Genomic DNA, 23,928 nt, shown 5'->3' with positions numbered 1-23,928 from the left:
GACTTGATGGACGTTTCTGTCGTATCTCTTGGATTTGTCTGGGAGGGGGGTAGAGGTGGGGTGGGGGCGAATAGGTCAATTCGTAAAAACTTTCAGACGAAGTTTTCTCTTTGAATCAGCATTTTACAACCTTCTCGGTCCTACATCAACGTGGAAAAAGTTAAGAGAGATCTGAAGATGCGAGACTCGATTGAGAGCAATTGAGAAGATTGGGGGAAAAGCGTTTGTAGAAGCGGTGGGCGTTGAAATTATATGGAGGGGTAGAAAAGAGACGCTTTGTATTAAAAAAATGGAAGAATGAGATTTATTTGACTGTAGTGTGGTAAATAAAAAAATTGATGAATTTAGATTTGAAATTGAATTTCAGCAGTCATCAATACAGCTTGTGATTCTATTCCCAGGTTAGATTTTCTTGTTTTCTTCTTTTCCAATTTTCGTAATTTTTCTTTTGCTATATTCCTCATTTTTCTTTCTCTATTTCCCTCGATTCCTTTTTCTGTTTTTTCTCAATCACGTTCTCTTTTTATCTTTCCCTCTTTCTCTGTCTCTGTTTCCGTTTCTTTCTGGCTTTATTTTTTTCTATTTTCTTCTCGTTCCCCTCCATCCTAGTGGAGGGTATATCGATCTTGCTACACCTGGACGCAATGTTGGTTCTAGTGGATTTAGGGTAGAAGGTCCTCGAATATGTCTGATCAGAAGAACTCCCGATAATCCGGTTTATCTGACCGTTCACAGATTCGCAGCCAAACATCTCATTAAACTTCGCTTGTTGATCAACTCGAAACATCGCTGGGGAATAGAGAATTTGTTGTGAAGAAAAGATTTTTAGCACAAATCCTAATGTTTTTTAATTTGAAAAGAAGAATTTTGATTAATTAGTATTTTTCACTTGGAGAGGGTATTTTTCTGAGTTGGAACAGGGAAATATAAAAATGTAACGTTTTTAAATTTGGAAAGAAAAATTCTTAATAATTAGTTATTTTTTACTTAGAAAGGGCAGTTTTGAAAAACTTGTTTTTTAGACGGAATTTAGAAAACGTCATTTTTTGTCGGTGGGTAAGGGAGAATTTGGAATAATTAGTATTTTTGACATGGAGTTGGAATTTTCAAACACTAGTTTCTTTTACATGGAAGAGGAAATTTTGAAAGCGTATAAGTTTTTGTTGATTCGGAAAAGAGAGTTTTGAAGATTTAGAATTTTTTCTGCCTTAGAAGAAGGAATCATAAAAATATATCATTGTTTAATTTGGAAAGGAGAATTTCGAATAATTAATATTTTTTACTTGAAAGGGAAAATTGGAAAAAACTAGATTTTTATCTACTTGGAAGATCGAATTTGAAAAATGTAATTTTTTGTTGATTTGGAACGGAGATTTTTAAAAATGTAGTATTTTTTCCCAATTGGAAAGGGAATTTAAAAAATTTAATGTTTTTTCATTTTTGAAGGGAAAAGTTTGAATTAGTATTTTTGATTTTGGGAAACAAAGAATTTTTTACTTGTAAAAGGTATAATTTATCAAATATAATCTTTTGCTGATGTGAAACGGGGGATTTTAGAAAAATATCTTTTCTGACTCAAGATAGGGGATTTTAAAAACAAATTTCTTCTGACCTGGCTCAGGAATTTTGTGAAAAACAATTTTTTATCACTTGAAACAGGGAATTTTTTTAATTTAGATTTTTTCTGATCATTTTTTCCCAAATTCCACCGTACCAATAAAAAAATTCCATTTCTTACAAATACCCTGTTCAAATCAGAAAAAAATAGAAATTTTGAAAATTTCCTTGTCATACTCAGAAAAAAATTACCTATTTTTCCCAATACTCCTATTCCAATCAGAAAAAAATATCTTTCGTTTTTAATTTTCCTGTTTCTAATAGAATAAAATTTTCTTAATTTTTTTTCTGACATGGCAGAAGGCATTTTTAGATAATAATACATTTTTAAAACCTACGGAATAAAGAATGTAATTTTCGTTAGAAGTATCTCATTAGACATGAAGTAGATTAATTATTGGAGAAAAGATAGTTATAAATTACAACCGGAAGTACAGATTCCGGATTTTTTTGGTAATTCGTTCCAAATATACAATTTACCCCAAGTGGTCCATTCCCTCTTTTCCTTCCCCTCTCTTTTTTTATTTCCCACTCAAAAATAGAAATGGAAATACTTCAGTACGCGGCAATTTCCGGTACTTGCAGGAAGACTTCTGCTCCCACCCTTGATTTTTTTTCACTGTTGCCCTTCTGTCCACTGGTTGAAGAAGAGTTCCCATTCAGAACTGCCACTGTCCACCACCCTCGGCCTAAACTCTAAATTCGTATCCTGTCATCTTCCACGTCTTGAAAATTTTCTCACAAGGATAATACCTTCACAGGAGCCACCTGTAGCCAACACACCTTACAGGTCACTTGAGAATCGCAAATTAATTCCAAGCTTTTTTTAATTTACAAAGAAAAATGCATACCAAGTTTTATTTTATTGCAATTTGAAAAATTTATTGAAATTAACTTTGGTAATTAACAAAAAAATTCTTCCTGGGAATTCGTACACAATCTATTAATAATGATTACGAATTTTCTTCATCAATTTAGCAAATAAAAATTTGAAAATAAATTATTTTATATCATTATAATATTTGTCTCTGAATTTTTCTAAAAGTTAGTGATAAAAGATAATATTTTATTTGTGAGTGATCTTTTAATATTAAGAAACTCTCGAAGAGATGAGAAAAAATTAAATTGTGGACAAAAACTTACAATATCTTAACAAAACCGATAACGCTAAAAAAAATTGTCGGTACCGGTAAAAAAAATATGCCGGAACCAACACTAATATTTAAAAAAAAAATTTAAGATGATTTACGTTTCATTTAAAAATATTAGTTTTCAGTTCTAAAGATTTCATAATTTGCCGAAAAAGAATTTGGAAAATTTTAAGATGAAAAGATTCGAAAATAATTAAAAACTTGATATGATTTCAAACTATTCAAAAAAAATTGTACTTTTAAAGACTTTGAATAAAAAAGAGCTTTTTAATCATTTTGAAGTGCTTCAAGAGAATACAAGTTTTTTCTTAAAGTTCCTTGGACATTTTTAAATGAGTTTTTATTTCAAGAAATTAATTTTTTTTTAATTAAAAAAGATTTTTTTAATTTAAATTAAAGCAGAATTTTTTATGTAATTAATATTTAGAAGTTTTGAAAAGATGAAAAAATAATTTAAAACTTGAAAAGATTTCAAAAAATGTTAAACAAAATTGAGATTTTTTATGATTTCGAAGAAAGAAGCTTTTTAATCATTTGTAAAGGTTTCAAGGGGATAAAATAATTTTAAAAAATGCAAGAAAAATTCGATTATCTTAAAAACATAAAGAAATTCGAATACTTTCTTTTCCCGATGGAAAATTAGAAATTCCCGAATTTAAACAATTGAAAAAACTTCTCTTTATTGAATATGATTTATTTATTAAAATTACAATAAACAAATGATTTTATTATTTATATATATATATAACTTTTCTACTTTATTGTTTGAATTTAAAATTAAAATAATTTAAAAAAATATATTTCTGGAATCAAAATTTGGTTTGAAAATATGCACGAGTTTTAAACTTATTTTTTTAAAACAATTTTTCTAGAATTATTACTATTTTAAATTCAAATACTTTATAAAAATTTGTAATTTAAAAATAAATTTGCTTTGATAAAAATATTTGATTGTCTTTTTAGTAAATTTTTCAAATTGAAAATCTCATTATTATTTATTGATTTTTTGTTGTCGTACATAGAAATTATTCTCTTTGATATTACCACCATTGAAAATAATTGAATCAAAATGTTTGGACACATTTTTAAGGAAAATAATAATTTTTCCCCATTTTTCTACACTAATTACATTTTCATTATTTACTTATTGTATTTTGTAATTGAAAATAATATATATATATATATATATATATATAAACAATAAAACGTAAAATAATAATAAAGTTACAATACATTGGTAATAAAAGGGTGAATAATATTCTCCCGGAAAATGGAACAACCCGATAAGAAAGATGAATAAAACATGTATAAAATATCCGGAGGAAGTAAATTAAGGTATTTTAAGAGGCTATTTAAAATAGACTCTTTCAAATATTGTCAGATATTGATTTAATGCTAGCAGTGTCCACCCTCACTCTGAGAGCGCGTATCCTGTCGTTTCAAGCGTCTCAAGATTTTTTTTCTCACAAGGATGAGCTCACTACAGGAGCCACCTGTAGCAAAGGGCAGTAGTCTGCCCTTCTGAGGGTCGATTCGGAACTCACCCTCGTTTGTATATCGGGACCAACGACCCCTCGTTTAAAATTTAAACAGGACCAGATAGGATAGACTCAAATAATACGCAATACGGGATGACCTCGTTTCCCTTCCCAGGACCCCCAATCTACTTTTCTCAGCTCTACTCTCCTTACCCCCTGGAGCTTCAAATATCCACCAAATCAATCTGTTGGGGTTGTAATTAGAGATTTTAGGTTTTAGCACTAAAGTTTTGAATAGAATAAGACCTTTTCCTTTCAAACCAATATTTATCGGAATACACCAGAACCCCGCAGTTCGCGAGTATTCAGTCGAGTATATTGCGCAATATAATGCATTCCAATTAGCGACGGCTCAGACGACCCTTACTACTTAAGTTTCGTTTTCCCGATTTAGTAACAGGGTTATTTGCAGACAACTTCCGAAACTGTTACTAAATCGGGGTTCTGGTGTATAGCGAAAAAAATGAAAAAATACCGTTATTGGTGTTTTTAAACCATAAAATCAAATTTGCGGGTATTTTCGCTATTATTTTCGTAATTAACTAGTTAAAATTCATGGATATATCTAGTTTCAAACTAATAGGAGGTAATTACTTTTTGGAACAGCACCCAACTTTTGTAATTAATTATAAACAAACTTTGCGTCCGATCAAAAAAAAAAAAGAAAGTAAAATGCATAAAGGTATTAAAAGTTATTTCAAATTCATACTTTCGATTTTAAAACAGTATTCCTTTCTTTAAATTCAAAATCGATTATTTATTTTTAAGGAATAAAATCAAATAATTATATTATATAAATTTCCAACAAAATAAATGAATTTTTAAGCCAAAGAAACGAATTCTTAACAAAGCAATTGCATTTCCAACCAAAAATGTAATAGCTTATATTTAAAGCGCAAAGAAGTTTATTTTTAACTAATTAAATATAACCAAATAAGATGAATTTTTTAACAAACCATTTGAATTCTTATTAAAAAACAGATTAATCTTTAACCATACATTGCATTTTTAACCAAGAAAATTTATTTACTACCATAAAATACGAATTGTCAATCAAATTAATACATGTATTTTTTACCAAATAGTTCGATTTTTAATCAAATGCATACATTTTGAACCGAATAGTTCAATTTTTAAGCTGAAGAAGATACATTTTAACAAAAAATGCTGCAGTGTCATTATTATTGAGGAGAATTAAATTTAAATTTAAAAAATACTAATTTTCTACAAAACACTTGAACTTTGAACCCAAAAATATGAATTTTCAACTTTCAATAGGAATCAATTTTTGATAGGATGCGCAGTTTTTATTTTATTCGTAAAAAAATCATTAAAAATAAACAAATTATATTTTTGGACAAACGACACAAACTACGCAGAAAATAAATAGACAGAATTTGTTTCAAAAACAAAAAAACTATAAATTTGTTTATGAATCGTTTTTTGATGCGATGCGTAATCTTGGTATCAATCGTGAAAAATAACACTAACAATAAAAAATTAAATTTTTGGAAAAACGACACAAGGTACAAAAAATATTAATAGGCAAATGTTTTACATGCAAAAAATATCTATAAATTTGATATTAAACCTTTTTTGATGAAACACATAGTTCTTATTTTAATTGTAAAAAATATAAAATAAATAAAACTAATTGAATTTTTGGGCAAACGACACAAGCTGTGAACAAAATTAATAGAAAAAAGTTGCTCATCAAAAAAAGAGCTAAAAATTTGTTAGCAATGATTTTTTTTTAGTAATTCATAGTTTTTGTTTCAATCGTAATAAACAAATTAAATTTATAAAGAAACGACACAAGTAGCAATTAAATGTCTTGTAACCATTTTTTCATAAGATTCATACTTTTTTAGTTTTTTCAATTATAAAAACAAGACAAGGAAAGTACGCTTGTTTCAATACCAATGCATATTATGAATTGTAATAATATGAATTTCTTGAAATGGTACATTTTTCAGCGTAGCTGATTATAAAATTTAATTTGAATTAAGGAACAAATATTAAAGTAATCATATATCGTGTAAGGAACGAGATACGTTATGAGAATTTGTTCGTTAAAGTCGGAGGAGCTTTAAAAAAATATAATTCAGAATAACCAAATTACTGCAGATTTTTTGGATTAACATTATTCATAAAAAATTAATCAGGGAAAAATGAGGGAATTTTGTAGAAACCATGTTAAAGCCTTTCTATTGGTATACCCTCTAAATTCGAATAAGTCAAAATTCACGTGAGAGTCAGTGATGTACTTCTGGCTATTAGAATTCAATTAAAAAAGTTTATTGAAATTGCATTCCATTTTTAGCTTTTATCATAATAAATTAATAATTTTCATAATGAAAACTCAACTGAGATCAATATGAATACGAATCTAAAATTGAAACCTTATACATTGTATCTAACAAAACTGTCTGAAGTGGGATAGACATTCAGGATAATTGTTCCATAAATAAGAGAAGGTTCTGAAAAGGTTCTAAAGTTTCCGTGTAATTCTAAGGGTCATAATCCAAGAACTTTATTTTGCCCCAACCCTTGTTGAATAAAAAGTGTTCTCGAATTAAAGTAAATTTACACGCTGATTACAATCGGATTCAAAATAACAATAAATCAGTCTAACCATCAATACATTTTCAAGACTATTCTTAGATGATTATTAATTGATTAATTAATTAGATAATTATGTACTAAATGCGTACCCTTAGGAGCCGCCCATAAACTAAGTTATCAATTAGAGGGGGGGGGGGTAAGATTAAAAACTAGGGTTGGTAACAGGAGGGTGGGGTTGAAAAGTCTAATATTATATTTTTGTTTGGAATTCATGTCGTTTGTTTACAAAATTTAGTATTTGTTTGAAAATTGTATTGCTGTGTTGAAAATGTAACTAGTCCATGTTTAGAAAATTAATCTTCTGTGTCAAAAAAATCATTTTTCGGGTTGAAATCTTTTGTCGAAAATCATTTTTTTAAGAATTGATATTTTAGTTGAAAATTTATCTCTTTTATTGCAAATGTAACTATTTTTGTGAAAAGTCATTTTTTCTGAAAGAGAGAGAGAGAGAGAGAGCGAATCCATTTTTAACTAACAATGTAAATATTCTACTTTTAGTACAAATTGATATTTTTTGCAAATTCATCCTTTTTATAACTGCAATTGTTTGTTCTAAATTATTCTAATTTAGTTGAAGATTCAACAGTTTGGTAGAAAATTAAACTATTTTTATGAAAATTTAACTTTTTGGTAGTAAATTACCTTTTTTTCGTAAAAAATAATATTTTCGAGTTGTAAATTCAGTCAATTTCTTGATAATTTGCCGCTTTGCCTTAAAAAATTCAACAATTTTGTTGAAAATTTATGTATTTTCTTGAAAATTTTTGTTGTTGTTAAACAATAATTTTCTTACTAAAAAATTAATCTTTTTGTTAAAAATTTGATTATTTGGTTTAAATTCGACTACTTGGTTAAAAGTTGAACTATTTTGTTGAAAATTCACAAATTCAAATTTGTTTTTTTTTGTTTGTTGAGAAATAAGTTTTTAACTAACAATGCAACTATTCCATTTTCGATTAAAAATTGATATTTTATATTGAAAATTAATCTTTTTTGTTGAAAATTCGTTGTTGTTTTGGGTTAAGAATTTCTTTTTTACTAATAATGTAACTTTACATTTTTGGATGAAAGTTGATATTTTATATTGAAGATTGATCTGTTTTAGTTGAAAATTAATCTATTTAGTTAAAAAAGGTGAAAATTGAGCTAATCAATTGTTAAGAAATTAATCTTCTTTGTTAAAAAAATCATCTTTTCGGTTAAACTCTTTTGTTCGAAATTCAGTTTTTTTTAAGATTCATCATTTTCGTTAAAAATTTTTTTCTTTTGTTGAAAATGTTACTATTTTGTTGAACATTCATTTTTTTTTGTTTAGAAATTAATTTTTTTACTAATAATGTACGGATTCCGTTTTTCGTTGAAAATTGATATTTTTTATTGAAAAATGCAACTGTTTGGGTTTAAATTAATCTTGTTTGGTTGAGGATTTAACAATACGGTAAAAAATTAAACATTTCGGTTGAAAAATAACCTTTTTGTTAAAAATTCATACTTTTGGTTTCAATGTAGCTAGTACTTGGTTAACAATTTAATTACTCTTATTATAATTGTTTTTTTAGTAAAAAATCCAACTATTTGGTTGAAAGTTGAACTATTTTATTAAAAATTCATAGTAGAAAATTCTTTCCTTCTTCTTTAAAAGTTATTCATTTATCAGAAAATTTCTTTATTCCATTTTTGCTTAGAAATTTATTCTCTGTAACCTTAAAAATAACGTATTTTGTTGAAACCTTTTCATGAGAGGGGGGGGGGCAAGTATGGCTGTCAACCAGGTGAGCCGTGGGTTCCAAAATAGCCTAAATTTGATAACGCAGCTTATGGACGGCCCTTATAATTTATTTAAAATACTTAAATTTTCCTTAATTAACTGTCACGTTTTTTTAAAATATTTAATTTAAAAATTATATTCAATCATCAAATATTCATTTCCAATTATTCAATATCTGCGGTGTTTTCAAAATTCAGCTTAGAATTCTATTATCGAATATACTTATTATATCCCACTAATGTGACTAATGTACGACATCGTCGCCGACCTTATCAAATGAATAATTTAACTCTTTAAACCCAATTTTAATTCCTGCAAAATGTAATGTTATTTTATTATGAGCAATTTTCACACCTCATGGAACTTTGCTTCCGGTATTAAATAATAATGAGAAGAGTCCGGAGCAACAAAATTGTACAGTCCACTGTAATTCTAAAACGATCCTGATCAATTATAACTATTCAACAATATTGGAAATGAGTTTCCGCTGTTCTAGATTTTAGTTCATACTATCATGCCCATTTCGTTAATTAAATTAGACATATCAAGCTTAGATTTTATTTAGGTCTACGTCCGGTTTTGTAATTCATAGAATAACGGGTCCTCACAGTTTCTCAAGGGGCAGTGTGAGACCCGGTTGTGTCTCATCTCGGAAGGGCCGCAATGCGCGAGTACTCAGTCCAGTATATTGCGCAATATTATATATTCTAATTGGAAACGGTTCAGGCGATCATGACTGCTTACGTTTGGAGGGTACCGATTTATTAACAAGGTCAGTGTGAGGCAACCCCCAAAACTCTTATTATATGGAACTTGGAATTACATGTGAACCCACGTGACAGACCATAACATTTCCTTCAGAACCCTTTCCCTTACCATCGTTGCGTAACATTTTTATTATTATTTTTAAACAAATAATAGGCGTTTTATAAATAAAAAAACGTTTCTTAAGATAAATTATTTTTTAGAAATAAATAGAACAATATTTTGATGTAACACTGAATGATTTTTCAATATTTTTTTAGTCATACAGAATATTGAAGTACTTAATGTAAGTACTAATGGAAATTGACCAATTCTAAACTTTTTATAATATCAAAAATAATATTAATGATTATTATCAGTTGGTTAGACACTCGGACTTCACCTCAGAGGTCCGGGGTTCGATCCCTGAGCCGGTACCTCTAGAAATTTTTTCAATGTACCTTTGCCGAGGTTCTGGTGGTTCGGAACCCACTTTAAGCTGTAGGTCCCCCCCATCGTGTACATGACTGCAACCCAGTCCGTCAATGATGGGGTAAAAACCAGGCTTTGTCCAATATGTCTGGGCAGACTGCTCTCATCAGATCACTTGATTGCATTATAAAAATAAAAAATCAAACTCTTACCAAAAATGCCTTTCGACATGTTGGGCAGTATAAGCCTGTAACAACGTTTCAACACTGAAATGTTTTTGGAAAATAATAATAATAATTAGTGTTGTCAGTTTATTTTTCATGTTATATACATATAATTTTTATAAGATTCTTGTGAAAATTAAAAAAAAAGTTTTGAACATCTCATATCTGTCACAAAATAATCTAGAAGATTTTTAAGAAATTTGTTTTATTTTATAGGGTTTTACAAAATATCAGGAAAAATTCGAGTCTTTTAAAAAAATGTTTAGGACTTTTAGAAGATTGGAAGAAATCAAGAAATATTTCATAAATTTCCGGAAATGTTTCCAAGTTTTTAAATACTTCTAATCTATTTAAAATGTATTAAATTATTAAGAATATTTTTAACAGACTCCATTTATATTAAAATTTGGAAAATCATTCAAAATGTAAAAAAGTGTTTATAATCTTGTAAATTTTCTCTGGAATCTCAAGAAAAGTTGAGTATTTTCTTGAAACCTTTTGAAATTCTTTTAAAACTTCGAAATTTTTTTTCATCTACAAAAATCCTAATTTCTAAATTTTAAAAATCTTTTAAAGCTTACAATTTTTTCGAATCTGGTGACCTTTTTCAATTTTCTCTTAAAGCAAATTTTTTCTAAAATTATGTAATATGGCAAAATTTTGCTTTAAAATCCTTTACAATCTTTTTGAAAATTTTAGGAAATAATTTTAAAAATTTTTTAATCTTGATCAATTTTCTCTTCGAATTAATTACAACCCAATAATTAAAATTTTTCCCATTAATCTTAAGATTTTTTCATTCTCTTGAAATCCCATAAAATCTAGTATGCCTACAAAAATTTAATTCCTGAAAAATTAATAAAATTGTCTCAGAATCTTCCATATTCTTTTACCACACGTTTCGAAATCTTCAAAACTTGAAATTATTTTGTTTAAATAAAAATTAATCCATTAAAAAATTTCCCAGAAATCTTGAAAAAATTTCAATCAAATTTAAGAATTTTCGTACAAAAAAAAACATTTTTAACAAAACTGTTGAATTTTTAACCAAACAATGAAATTTAACGAAAAAAGATGAATTCTTAATTAAAAATTTAATAGTAGACTTTTCAACCAGAAAGAATGAACTTTTTCAGCCAAAAAAAGTTAAATTTTTGTATTGGTTTCTGTTAATTCAGTTCAAATTTAAGTGGAAAAACGAAAAAATTTGAAAAGACTGTGATGCCTTCGATAAAAACAAAGGAATTTTAATTATTTGTAGACTGAACAATAACACTTTAAAATAAAATTAATTGATCATTGGTTTATTAGAATATCCATCACATGCAAGGCTGCATAGAAAAATCGTTGTATTAACCCCCTCCCCACCAAAAGTCTTAACGTAATTTGTGCGCAGACCCTCAGGTGTAGGTAAATAAGCTCGGGTGCTCTGAGTCCCGCCGGGGTTCGAATCCCCGCCAATTTATCTTTTATCTCTTATTTCTTTCGCCTTTTCACTTCAAAGTAACATACTAGGACACACAAAGACGTATTTTGCACTAAATAAAATAAAAAATAAAATATTTTAAATTAGCCACATTTTAATTATTGTGATTTGCGGAGAAAGAACGTTTTATCGTGGCTTATTTATCTCCATAGGAACCGGAGTGATAACCAAGGTCACAGGCCTGCCACCCCCTGAAACCACCCGACCGTGTTGTGTCTAGACCACCCCCGACACAAGCGGTCTCTTTACCCGCTTCGCACAATACCCCCCCCCCCCCCCCCCCCCCCCCCCCCAATCCACCCTCGACGAGTCTGTCTTGCGCTCAAACGCCCTTGACGTAACACTGTCTGGTGTGTGAAACTCGTCGATTATTTTGCGAATACACTTTAATCACTGAGTGTACCTTCCAGTATAATGCTCTCTGCTGCCCTGCATCCCTTCGATAAAGGCTGTTTTGATGTGCCAGGCGGTTAAGTGCACAATTTCTAGTCGAGCTTGTCACAAAACGTCAATTTATACTAGACGAAATTATTTAATTAAATAATTAGCTTTCGGAGTCGCATTTCTTCTTGGACAAAATCCGCTGGGGGTTGATTATTTTTCAGGTTGAGGAATTAATGGATATTGAAACGAGGGTAGTATCAGTTTATAAGTGGCCAACGACTGAATAACATTGACATAGGGAGAGTTTTTTTAATTTTAATTTTGTTAGGCTTTGTAAAATTAAAGTTTTTCGACTTGGAAGGGGACAGTTTTCAAATATTAGAATTTTCCTTAAGTGGAAGATGGAAGATTTAAAAAACTGTACATTTTCTGACTTGGAAGGGAGTAAACAGTATTTTTTTCTGACTTTGAAGGGATATTTTTTTAAATGTAATGTTTTTCCTTGGAAGGGGAGACTTTTGAAAAGACAGTACTTTCCCTGCCATGAAGAGGTAAGTTAAAAAAAAAAGTCTTTTTTCTAGCTTTGAAGTGATAAATTGAAAAATGTGTTGTTCCCTTAATTTGGAAGAGGGATTTTAAAAGTTCAAAGTTATTTCTTTTAATTTAAAGGGGGAGGTTTAAAAAAAGCAATCCTTTTTGACTTGGAAGTGGAGAGTTTAAAAATATTAGAATTTTTTAAAATTAAAAAGTGGCATTTTTGAAAAAATAGTGCTCTTTCTGTTTTTTTTTTAGAGACGAGTTTTAGAAAACAGTATTTTTTTAATTTTGAGGAAAAATTCAACAAATTTAATTTGTTTTTTAAATTGGAGGCGGTACTTTTTTCTGACTATGAACTGATAATTCAAGAAAATGTTTTTTTTTTTTTAAATTTGGAAGTGGGCGTTTTGAAAAACAGCCCTTTTTTCTGTCTTGGATTGGGGAAGTTTGGAAAACAGTATTTTTGTGACTTTGAACTGATAATTCAAAATAATGTACTATTTTTTTATTTTGGAAGTGGGAGTTTTGTAAAAGACGTTTTTCTTTACTTGTAAGGGGGAGTTAAAAAAAAAGAACTTTTTTTACTTGGAAGGAAGAAGTTTAAAAAAACATTATTTTTTGCATTTTTTTCTTGAAAGAGTGTTTATAAAAATTTATTTAAATTCAATTTAATTTATTTTAAATTTACAAAGTTGAAATTTTTTCTTTTAATTCAGGAGAGGGAGTTTTTAAACGTGTTTTTTTTTAGAAGGGTGGTTGTTTAAAAACAGTACTTTTTTCTGACTTTGAGGGATTAACTTAGAAAATTAAATATTTTTTTTAGAGGCGGGATTTTTGGAAAAGCTCAATTTTCTTCTTTGGAAAAAGGATTTTTCAAACATTTAATGGATTTTCCTTGAAAAGACGAGAGTTTAAAAAAAATTTTTTTATTGAAAAGTTAAAATTAAAAAAATGGAAGTTCTGTTGACATGCAACCAAGAGTTTCAAAAATTAATATTTTTTCTGATTTCGAAGAGGGAATTTTGAGAAACCAATTTTATTTCCAGCTATAGAATGTGGTCATTTTTGTAATGCATCATCCAAGTCAGAAAACAAACTATTGTTTTTAAACCCACCCACATAAAAAATATTAAAATTTTAACCCCTGTCCCTTTCACAAGAAAAAAAATATTAAGTTTTCAAAATTTCCCGTCCAAGTCAAAAATATCCATTTTACATATCTTCATCCTTTTTTTCACGAACAATTTAATTTACCAATGTTTTTATATCCCAAGTCAGAAATATAAATAATGTATAAAAAGCCTTAAAACTGGTTTTTTCAACAATACATTTTATTTTTAAACGGTGAGGGGAGTTTTTAATAATAGACAACTTACCAAGAACCGTAAAGTGAGGCTAAGCGGGACAAAAAGCAGGGAAAGCTGAACTCACGAAATCTTGAATTTCGCGAAGTATATTGAATTTTCTGGTTAAAAAAGGGGTGGAAACCCTGTGGGGTAAACTGGGGCACACGAAATCATTACATTCCATGATTTTCTATTGTTTTCTTTGAATGGAAACCGGACATCCCGCTTTACCCCATCTGTGCCGCTTAGCCCCATATATCCCGCATTGCCCCGTGTTACGTTATTCTAAAAAAATGATGATTTAGAAATTGAAAATTGCCCACCCATTCAATTTACTCTATCAACCTAAAAGCCACATTGAATTTAAAGACTGCGATCAGTCGATCTTGAAACATCGTGGAAGATGTATGACCGAACAATCAACCTTTCAAGGGTCGAAAGAAGGAACGACCGAGTTACGACGTAGCCTCGAGGTGAAGAAAATTCAAGGGTGGTTGAGGGTGGCAGACGTGACATGTAATTCTGAACAAGAATATATACGAAGGAAACTAAGAAGAGAAAATTATTCTCCTTAGACGGCTGCGTCCTAAACTATCCCTAACGAAAATTGATGCTACAAAAAACAATGACAAAAAAATCCCACACAATAAAAAATTAGTCTCTGATAATGGTATCAATGCCAAAGTATTATAAATTATTTTCTTGAAATTGAAAAAAATTATTTTAAAAAATTGCTGAACTGGGATTCGAACCTCAAGCGCTACCTTTGTATAGAAAGTCGATGATTCATGGCCACTCTTCTAACCTAATCATGAATAAATTATTTTAAAAGTATCTAATGGACATTTTTTATTTGTTTTTCAGCAATGCAACCCTCATGACAAGGAAAGTGACTACTGGGGTGGTGGTCGAAGTGCGAAACAAGGTTACGAGGTGAGTCTGCTATAAAAAATAACAATTTAATTAATTATTCCACCCAAATTGACACACAAATATTCTACTTGGTGAAGCGCAGCACTTTCTGTTGCAGGCCAAGATGAACGCCGATCACAACCAACTGCAGAAAGGTGAGTTCATAAATTTATGCAAAAAAGTAGTAAAAAAAGTCATTAAAATAACTTGAAATTGTTTAATTCTGAAAACCTGGCTCATTTGCATCCCTTCTGGGTAATTTTCTATCATTTCTAATAATAGTAATAAAAAATGTTGAAAATACTTCAATTGTTTGAGGAATCGGCAAGCCCGGATATGCTAGGGTAGTACCGGGTTTGATTCCCTACGTTGGTAGTTTTTTTTAAGTCTTTTGTATGCGTTTAAATATTGTATAAAATGTAATAATAAACTAGCATCTAGTGTATAATATTAAATGATAAATAAATAATATCTTCAATTTAAATAATAAAATATCTCGATTTTTCGATCCGGATACGCTCGATTGCCTAAAAGCTAAATCCACTCATACATCGAGATACAAATATATGCAGATTTGTACTCGTAAAGTAAACACGCTCAAAGGCCCGAGCCACTTGTCAGTGACTAAAACCGGTTGCGACTTTGCATCTGTGACGTAAGATCACCGATTAGGAGAGCAAGAGAGAAAACAAGTTGAGCAAAAAAGACGTGTGAACGCAAATTTATCATTCGACTGGCCCACTCCCGCGTTTTTTTCCACCTCCGGTTCCTTCGTCCCCCTTCGTCCTTTTCTGGTCGCGTGGACGTCAAAAAAATCCTGCATCTTTTTCACCGACTTAATAATTTTGTCTCAACCTAATATATAAAATCTACATATCAATACTATCCTGAGTCTAATTTATTAAATCCGAGTCTCAAAATATCCCATTGTTGGGCCAAAAAAAAAAGGAGAAAAACATGTACAAGGTGGGGAATCGAACCCTGAACGGACCCCTATGCTCCAAAAAGATACCTAACGCAACTGAGTTTATATATATTTTTATTTACTAATTGTACCCACTGAGTCACTTTTGTACCTTTTTCGTTAAATCAATTTACATTTAAATTTAATATTATTGTGAATCTTTGCTTACATCTTTCTTAAAAATAGAAGAGAGGAGTGAAAATCAATGAAATATCAGGATGGTTCGACGAACCCTTGATCACGTCGAGGATCCTGGACAGAATTGATATCAAGTCAAGCAATGACCTAGGCAGTGGTATTTTTCTTTTTTTTTGTCGCATAGGGATTGAGTAATCGGCAGCTTCACGTTCGTAAAAGGTGAAGCACGTTTCCATAAGAGTATTTTCACTGCCAATGCTGCGACACGCGCTACTATTTGAACAAGAAACGCTTTCCCTTACAAGATACTTAACTCTAGACTTATTTCATTTTTTACAGCGAAATAATTTTTTTTAATAATAATTTTCATGAAAAAATGTTTGAAAGGGTTAAAGGAGGATTAAAACATTCTATTTCTCAAAATTTGGCTAATTTCTGGCCTCTTTAGTTCATTTTTCATCATTTCTAATAATAATAAAAAAAAATCTCGACTGACTCCCCGAGAGCGGGGTTCAAATCCCGGTGCCGGCAATTATTCTTTCTATTTGTTTAAATGTTTTAACTTTTTTATATTAGGAGAATGTACTGAGACACAAAAAAAGAAGTTTTCATAATTTAAATAAGACAGAATAGTTTTACTTATTCAAAAATAATTAAATTTTATTTCCTAAGAGATAAATTGATGCGAGTTTTACGTTAGTGGAAGGGATTCGGCAGGAAGTGCCTTTCCAAAAGTTATATTTCGCCGGAGGTAGTTAAATCATTAGTCACCCATACCCGATAATTACGATCGTAAGGCGGCCTAAAATGCCTCAGAGTGACGAATTATCCTCAGTGCGAGAAGTCTTATTAAAATTTTTTTAGATTTAAATCACTTTACTAGTTATGTCCCTTCTGCAACTCGAATCTCTCTATTTTCGTTGCTGGATTTTTTCTTTTGAATTACTATTGGTAATAATTGTTTTTCTAAAAAATTATTTTGGGTTCTAGTTCTTTTATTGTAGTCAGATTATTTAATTTTGTAATATATAATAGAACTGACAAAAATTAAAGATTTAATAATGTATAATTTTATTATTACGTTTTCAGTTCAAATAATTAATTTTCAACTGAGAAAAATGAATGAATTTTCAACGAAATTTTTTCAATTTTTAACAAAAAAGATAAATTTTCAACAAAGAATAGGATAGTTTAATTTTATGTTAGAGAAATAAGTTAATTACTAAATAAATTTTAATCGAAATAGTTTAAGTTCCAACCAAACAGATGAATTATCAACCAAAAAGATTATATTTCTACAAAAAAAAGTTTCGGCGAAAAATGGAATAGTTAAATTTTAAGTTAAAAAAAATTAGGTTTTAATAAAAAATCTATATTTTTAACCAAATAAATGAAATTAAAACCAACAAGGTTAGTTCTCTGCCAAAAAGAATAATTAAAAAAACATGAATAAAATAAAAATTGTCAACAAAACAGATAAATTTTCAAGAAAAAATAGATTAGTTTAATTTTTGGTTAGATAAACAAGTTTTAAAGCATTTAAAATATTTTAATAGAATTTTAAACTAGAAAGGTGAATTAATTTGTTGAAGATTGATGTTCAACTAAATATAATATAGTTAAATTTTCATTTTAAATATTAATTTTCAATCAAAAAAAAGCTCATTTTCAAGTCCAAGGAGTGACGTTTGAACCAAAAAGATTAATTCTGTACCAAACAAGATCAATTTTTAACAAAATACATGAATTTTCAAGCATATAGTGGAATTTTCAACTGAAGAAGGTAAATGTTCAACCAAACGTGGAATAGTTACATTTTCAGTAGAGAAAAGAATAAACAATTTTTAACAAGTTAGTTAAATTTTAAACAAGATGAAAGATTTCTCCACTAAAGTAATTAATCATTTCCAAAAAAGTGAATTTGACCCAATTAGCTTCAATTTCAACTAAATAGTTGAATTTTAAATTAAAAAAGATTTTTCTGTTGCTTTTGACGAATAGCGAAAATCTTGAAAATGTAATCAAATAGTTACATTGAAAGCATAATCTCTGAATTTTAAAGTTTTGCAGTGAAATTTGCCATACAACATCATATTGCATATTACATCATATTTCATATTACTTATTATATCATTTTACATATTAAATTTTACATATTACATCATGTCACATATTGCATTATATTGCATATTACATATTACATCCATATTGAATCATGCTATATATAGCATCATATTGCATCATGTTACATATTTCATCATATTGCATATTATATCCTGTTACATATTGAATCATATTACATATTATATCGTAATAGATATTACATATTACATCAAGTTAAATATTACCTCATATTATATATTAAATCATAATAAATATTACATTAAGTTCCATATTACATCATATTTCACAAATTTCACTCTTTTCTTACTTAAATTTCACAAATTTCTTACTCTTGAAAGCGAAAAATTAAAAAATTTTGATATAAAAAGAAAATAAATTAATACATTTATGTGACAAATATGTGCAGAAAACGCGGTAAATGGAGCCTCATAGAAAATTCGAATGAAATTCAATAACTGATATTTTATTCTACTTTGATTATCTGGAAATACCTTGAAAAGGTATTTTTTATATTTTTCAATGGGGGGGGGGGGGATTAAAAGTATGGAGCAATGAAGTACACGCGGTGAGTCAGATTTTGTTAATGAAAAAAATCTTTTAATTAATATACATAAAATTAATATACGATTTTCTGTAAAATCCATAACAAAATGTTGGAAAATAAAACGCGGTTTTTTCTAAAGAAAGGGTAATTAGTGCACAATGTTCTAGTTAAATAAATGTGGGATTTAATGATTTTGTAAATTTCATAGGACCCGAAAATCTTAAGTATGCTATTATGGGAGAGAAATGATTTTAATGAGAGACTAGAAAGCCTGGGGCCTGTAGGTCCCTGGATTTTGGACATCATGCGATCCATGCATTAATGGGGAGATTGCGTAATATTTGAGAGACTTTGTAGAATCTCGTTATGAATTATCTAGCTCGGGGCGTGATACATGAGTCCCAAATTTTGGGTCTTATTTGGGAAGTGGAGACGCAAGGCCTAAATCTTGAAAATTAAAGAGGTGAGTTGAATTTAACGGCACGCAAATGTTAGTAATTGTAGATCATTTTTGATCACTTATTGGGTCTTTTCGAGCAGTGATGTAGTATCTAAAAGAAAAAAAGGTCTGACGGTGTTTTCCATAAACTACTTTACCAGTTTATAGAAAGGGGCTAAAAACTGAGTTTGGTAAGAGGGTAACTATATTTTTAGCTAAAAAAGAATTTTTTAAATGAAAAGAATGCCATTCTATTTTTGGTTCAGAATTTATCAACTATATTGTTCAAATGTCATATTTTTCATGAAAAATTCAACTACTTTGTGAAAAATTTATATTTTAGCCGAAAGTATTTCTTTACTTGGAAATTTAACTATTTTGATGAAAATTCGTTTCATGTTTGGTTGAAGATAAATTTTTTTTACTTACAATTAAAGTATTTCGTTTTTAGACCGCGCAGCCCATAATGAAATTTAGAAAAAATTCTAATATGGTCACTCAAATTTTACTGAAATCAGTGGCATTTTTTCGATTTTTAAAATTATTTCGAATTCATTTGTATTGTTTTGTAGCCTTTAATGACTTTTTTGGTTAGAAACTTTTAGGGTTTGAAAAACTTGAAATCTTTTATCATTCATTTAAGCTCTTCTAAATTTATTCAATTCTACTTAATCCAGTGGATTTTTGTGAATTTTTAAAAGTGTTTATTCTATTGATCCTGAATTCTTTTAACCTCAGCTAGAATTTTTAGGTGTTTCATCAAATCAATTCTTTTGAATTTTCTCGAAGTCTTCTAAGCTGATTTCAAATTTTCTAAATTCAATTAAGTTTTTGTCATATTTTTACATTATGTACAATTGATTTGAAAAAATTGAATTCACCTTGAATTGTGATGAATTTCATCAAATGCTTCTCGTTTTCCTTACAATCATCCAAATTCTTTTCAATTTCACGAGAATTAAAGGATTTTTTTTATTTAAAAATTTTTTTCCCATTCGTGAGGCCTGCATTTTTGGTTAAAAATTTATCTTTTTTAGTTAAAAATTGGACTATATTAACTTTTGTGTTAAAAATTCTACTGTTTTGCGGAAAAATCATCTTTCTGGCTTGAAAGTTCAACAATTTAGTTGCAAATTTCCATTTTTTATTCATAGAAATAGTTTTTTTTTCAAATAAAGAAATTTATTTCTAACTAAAATGATTAATCTTAAAGAAATGAAATCAGTTTTGAACCGAATAGTCGCATTTTTAATTACAACAATGAATCCTGTAATAATAGAATAATAAATATCGTGCTAAATGGAAATTATGAGCAAGTTTATTTTTTAGTTAAATTAAACTAATTAGTACATGACTTAATAAATATATTTTTTATAAAACAAAATTATTCTATTATTTATCGAGAATAAATTTATAATTCTTGGTGGTATCATTTTTAATGCGAAAGTGAAAAATGAGTAGTAAATTAAAAATTAAAAACCGTTTTAGTAAACTTCAGAATCGAACTGCATTCAAATAATGTTAAATTTTATTTAATGAAAAAACAAAAATATACAAAATAAAGAAATAAAAATTAGTGAAGAATAGAAATGGGAAAATGAACAATTGAAAGTTATTATGATAACTAAAAAATAAAACTTTTTAAATAATAAGTAAATTATGAAAAGGAAATTTCGAAAATGGAAATTGCAAGTGTATGTAATATAATAAAACAAATCATATAATATAAATGTAAAAAATCGAAATTAACAACTGAAAATTAAAGGAAATTCAACATTTGAAAATAGAATATGTAAATTGAAAATAAAAAATTTTTAATTGACAGTGAGTCTCTGAAAATTAGTAGTGAAAAGTGTGAAATAAAAATGGGAACCTACAAATTAAAATTGACAATTTAATTACTAAAATGTGAAATAATTAACGGACTATTAATAATGAGAATGGAAAATTGATCATTCGTCTTTACTGTAGAAATGAAAAGTTTGTATTCAAAATGAAAATTTTAAAAATGTGAATCATAATTTGGATGTCGAAAATGTAAAAATTCAGAATTGAAAAGTGAATATTTAAGATTTGGAAAAATTTTTAATGAAAGAAAATTAGAAATATGAACAATCGAAACTGAAAATTGAAAAAAATGGAAAATTTAAAATTAAAAGTGGAAGAAAATAGAAAATGATATTTGAAGAAAAGTAGGAATGGAAAACTGAACCTTAAAAATCGAAGAATGAAATTTGACAACTGAAAATTGAAGAAAAAGGGCAATTAAATATTGAAATATAAAAATGAAATGTATAATTAAAACTGAAAATTGAAGAGTTGTTATTGACAACTGTAAATTGTAGAAAAATTCAGATTAGTGACGGAAAATTAATAAAAATGGAAAATTAAAATGGAAGAAAATGGGAAATGGAAAGCTGAACGTTGAAAATCAAAAAATCCAAATTGCCAAATGAAAATTAAAGAAAAATGTAGAATAAATTTTGATAATTAAATAAATAATTGAAACTAAAATTTTAAAAATTAAAAGGGGCAACTAAAAATTGAAGAGAAGTGTAAATTAAAGCCGAAAATTTAAGATAAATTGAGATCAAGAACACTATATTTAAAATTAAAAACTTCCATTTTAAAAAATGTTGATCTTTGATAATGGATAAAACTGAAAATTGAAATATATAGAAAAGTGCAGATTGAGAACTTAAAATTGATAAAAATGAAGAAAATGGAAGACTGAACACTGGGAATCAAAGAATGAAAATTTAAAGTTAAAAAAAATATATAAATTAAATCTTGAAAATTGAATGCTTGAAATTGAGAAAGAAGAAAATAAAAATTGAAGAATTTTAGAACAAAATTAAGAACTGGGAATTGAACATTTAAAAAAATTCATATTACGGACTGAAAATTGATGGAAATGGAAGATAATTGGTAATTGAAAACTGAGCATTGAAAATCCAAGAATGAAAATTGAATGAAAAGGGAGATTAGATATTAAAAACCAAATAAATAATTGAACCAAAAATGAAATAGTAGAAACTGACAACTGAAAATTGAAGAAATATGGAAATTAAAAACTGAAAATGGAAGGCAATTAAAATTGGCGAAAATTGGAAATAGAAAACTGAAAATTGAAATAAAAATGAAAATTAAATATGTAATTGAAACGTAAAATTCAATAATGGATTTTGGTAACTAAAAATGGAAATAAACTAGAAATTAAAACATGCAAATTGAAGAGAAATTGATATCAAGAACTGGAAATTAAACATTAAAGAAAAATTTGGATTAAAGACCGAAAATTGATGAAAATGGAAGATAATTGGTAATTGAAAACTGAGCATTGAAAATCCAAGAATGAGAATTGAGAACTGAAAATTGAAGAAAATGGAGAATAAATATAGAAAATCAAATCAATAATTGAAACAGAATATTAACTGGTGAAAATGACAACTAAGCATCGAAGAACAATGGAAATTAAAAACTGAAAATTGAAGAAAATTGGAAGTGGAAGACTAAAAATTGAAATAAAAATAGAAATTAAATATGTAATTGAAACTTAAAATTGAAGAATGAATACTGACAATTAAAAATAAAAGTAAACTGGACAATGAAACCTGAAAGTTGAAGAGAAATGGATATCATGAACGGGAAATTGGTGAAAATGGAAAATTAGAAAATCGTTTCTATTTGGATAAAAAATGAAAACTGAACTTTGAAAATTGGGCCCAACTGTTACTGACTGGGGGAGTCATGTAGACCCCGCATCGTCAGTCGGTTGGAGGGGGGGGGGGGGGAATCGCAGACCGTTTTAATTGGCAGTAAAGTTTGCTGGAGACGCAAAAACATGAAATACTGCCGCAGGATGAGAGTGACTCTCGAAGGGGATTCAGCTTCTTCGCATTGCGTATGAGTGCGTGAGGCTGTGTGAATTCTTTCTCTCTCTCTCTTATGCGAAGCCTGTGCGGCGTTAGTCGAGCACAACAGGTGCATGACTTTAATGCGCGGCCATCATCATAGAACTGAGCGGTGCCCTTTGAAACGAGCAGATGAAATGTCCTCGACTCTCTTAAACGCATGTGTGCATTGCGATTCTGATTTTATTTATTTTTTATTCTTTAAAATTGATGTTTCGAATTTATTTATATTACATTTATTCTTTCTTTAAAACTTATGTGTCCGAATACCATAAAAACATTAATTAGATTAAACTATCAAGAACAAGATAAGATCTGCTGCGGCCAGGGTGGCGTAATTGGTTAACGCTCCACTCATGTATAGTGGCGTTCCCGGTTCAAATCCGGACTAAGGCAGATGTTTTCTTGTCCTTCAAAAATGATTTGTCTAAAATAATCATGGATAAAGTTCCGAATAGGTGAACGTGACGATTTCCTTCATACTGCGTATACTTATGTATTTTGATGCGCTGATTACGAAAATGATAGTGAAAATTGGCGACTGGGCGATTTTCATGGTGAAATCGCGGAAAAACCATAAAAAATGTGGTTTTTTGTGTTTATCACAGCCAATATGCAAAATCTCGCAAAATTCTTCCAATAAAAGTTGTAGATCTTACAGAAATACACCTTTTTTGTGAGATACATTTTTATGTACGAGTGATAGTTTTCCAGAAAATTAGTGATATCTCGATTTATATGAAAAAAAAACCATAAAAATCATACTCTTTTCGTTTTCGAGTGTTAACCGTCCCCCAGTGTCAGCAACCCATCTTATACGCGTAATTGAACCCGTTTCCTAAGTTTTTTCTGGTTCCAGTCACAGGGGTGCCTTCCCGCTCCCCATGACGCGTGGAAAAAGGGGCAGGGGTGTGACTTTACATTATTTCTGTGACCTGTCACACGGGTGCCTTCCCGCCCCCACGACTCGTGGGAAAAGAGGCAGGGGTGTGACCTTACATTATTTCTGTGAGCAGTCACAGGGGTGCCTTCCAGCCCCCA

The 23,928-nt window shown here is 28.9% G+C and overlaps 1 protein-coding gene across 1 annotated transcript in view; it reads left to right on the top strand.

The window, feature by feature from the left end:
- Positions 1 to 23,928, top strand: part of LOC117174585 (zinc finger protein rotund-like) — a 174,905-nt gene that overhangs the window by 55,191 nt on the left and 95,786 nt on the right. The window contains exons 3-4 of the mRNA XM_033363818.1: positions 14,717 to 14,785; positions 14,868 to 14,919. Of these exons, the coding sequence (XP_033219709.1) occupies positions 14,717 to 14,785; positions 14,868 to 14,919 (121 nt within the window). The remainder of the gene's footprint in view (positions 1 to 14,716; positions 14,786 to 14,867; positions 14,920 to 23,928) is intronic.

This window comes from Belonocnema kinseyi, chromosome 1 (genome assembly GCF_010883055.1).
Source record: "Belonocnema kinseyi isolate 2016_QV_RU_SX_M_011 chromosome 1, B_treatae_v1, whole genome shotgun sequence".
Classification (NCBI taxonomy): Eukaryota; Metazoa; Arthropoda; class Insecta; order Hymenoptera; family Cynipidae; genus Belonocnema; species Belonocnema kinseyi.
Note: the sequence above shows the minus strand (reverse complement) of the source record. Positions and strands in the feature narration are given on the sequence as shown.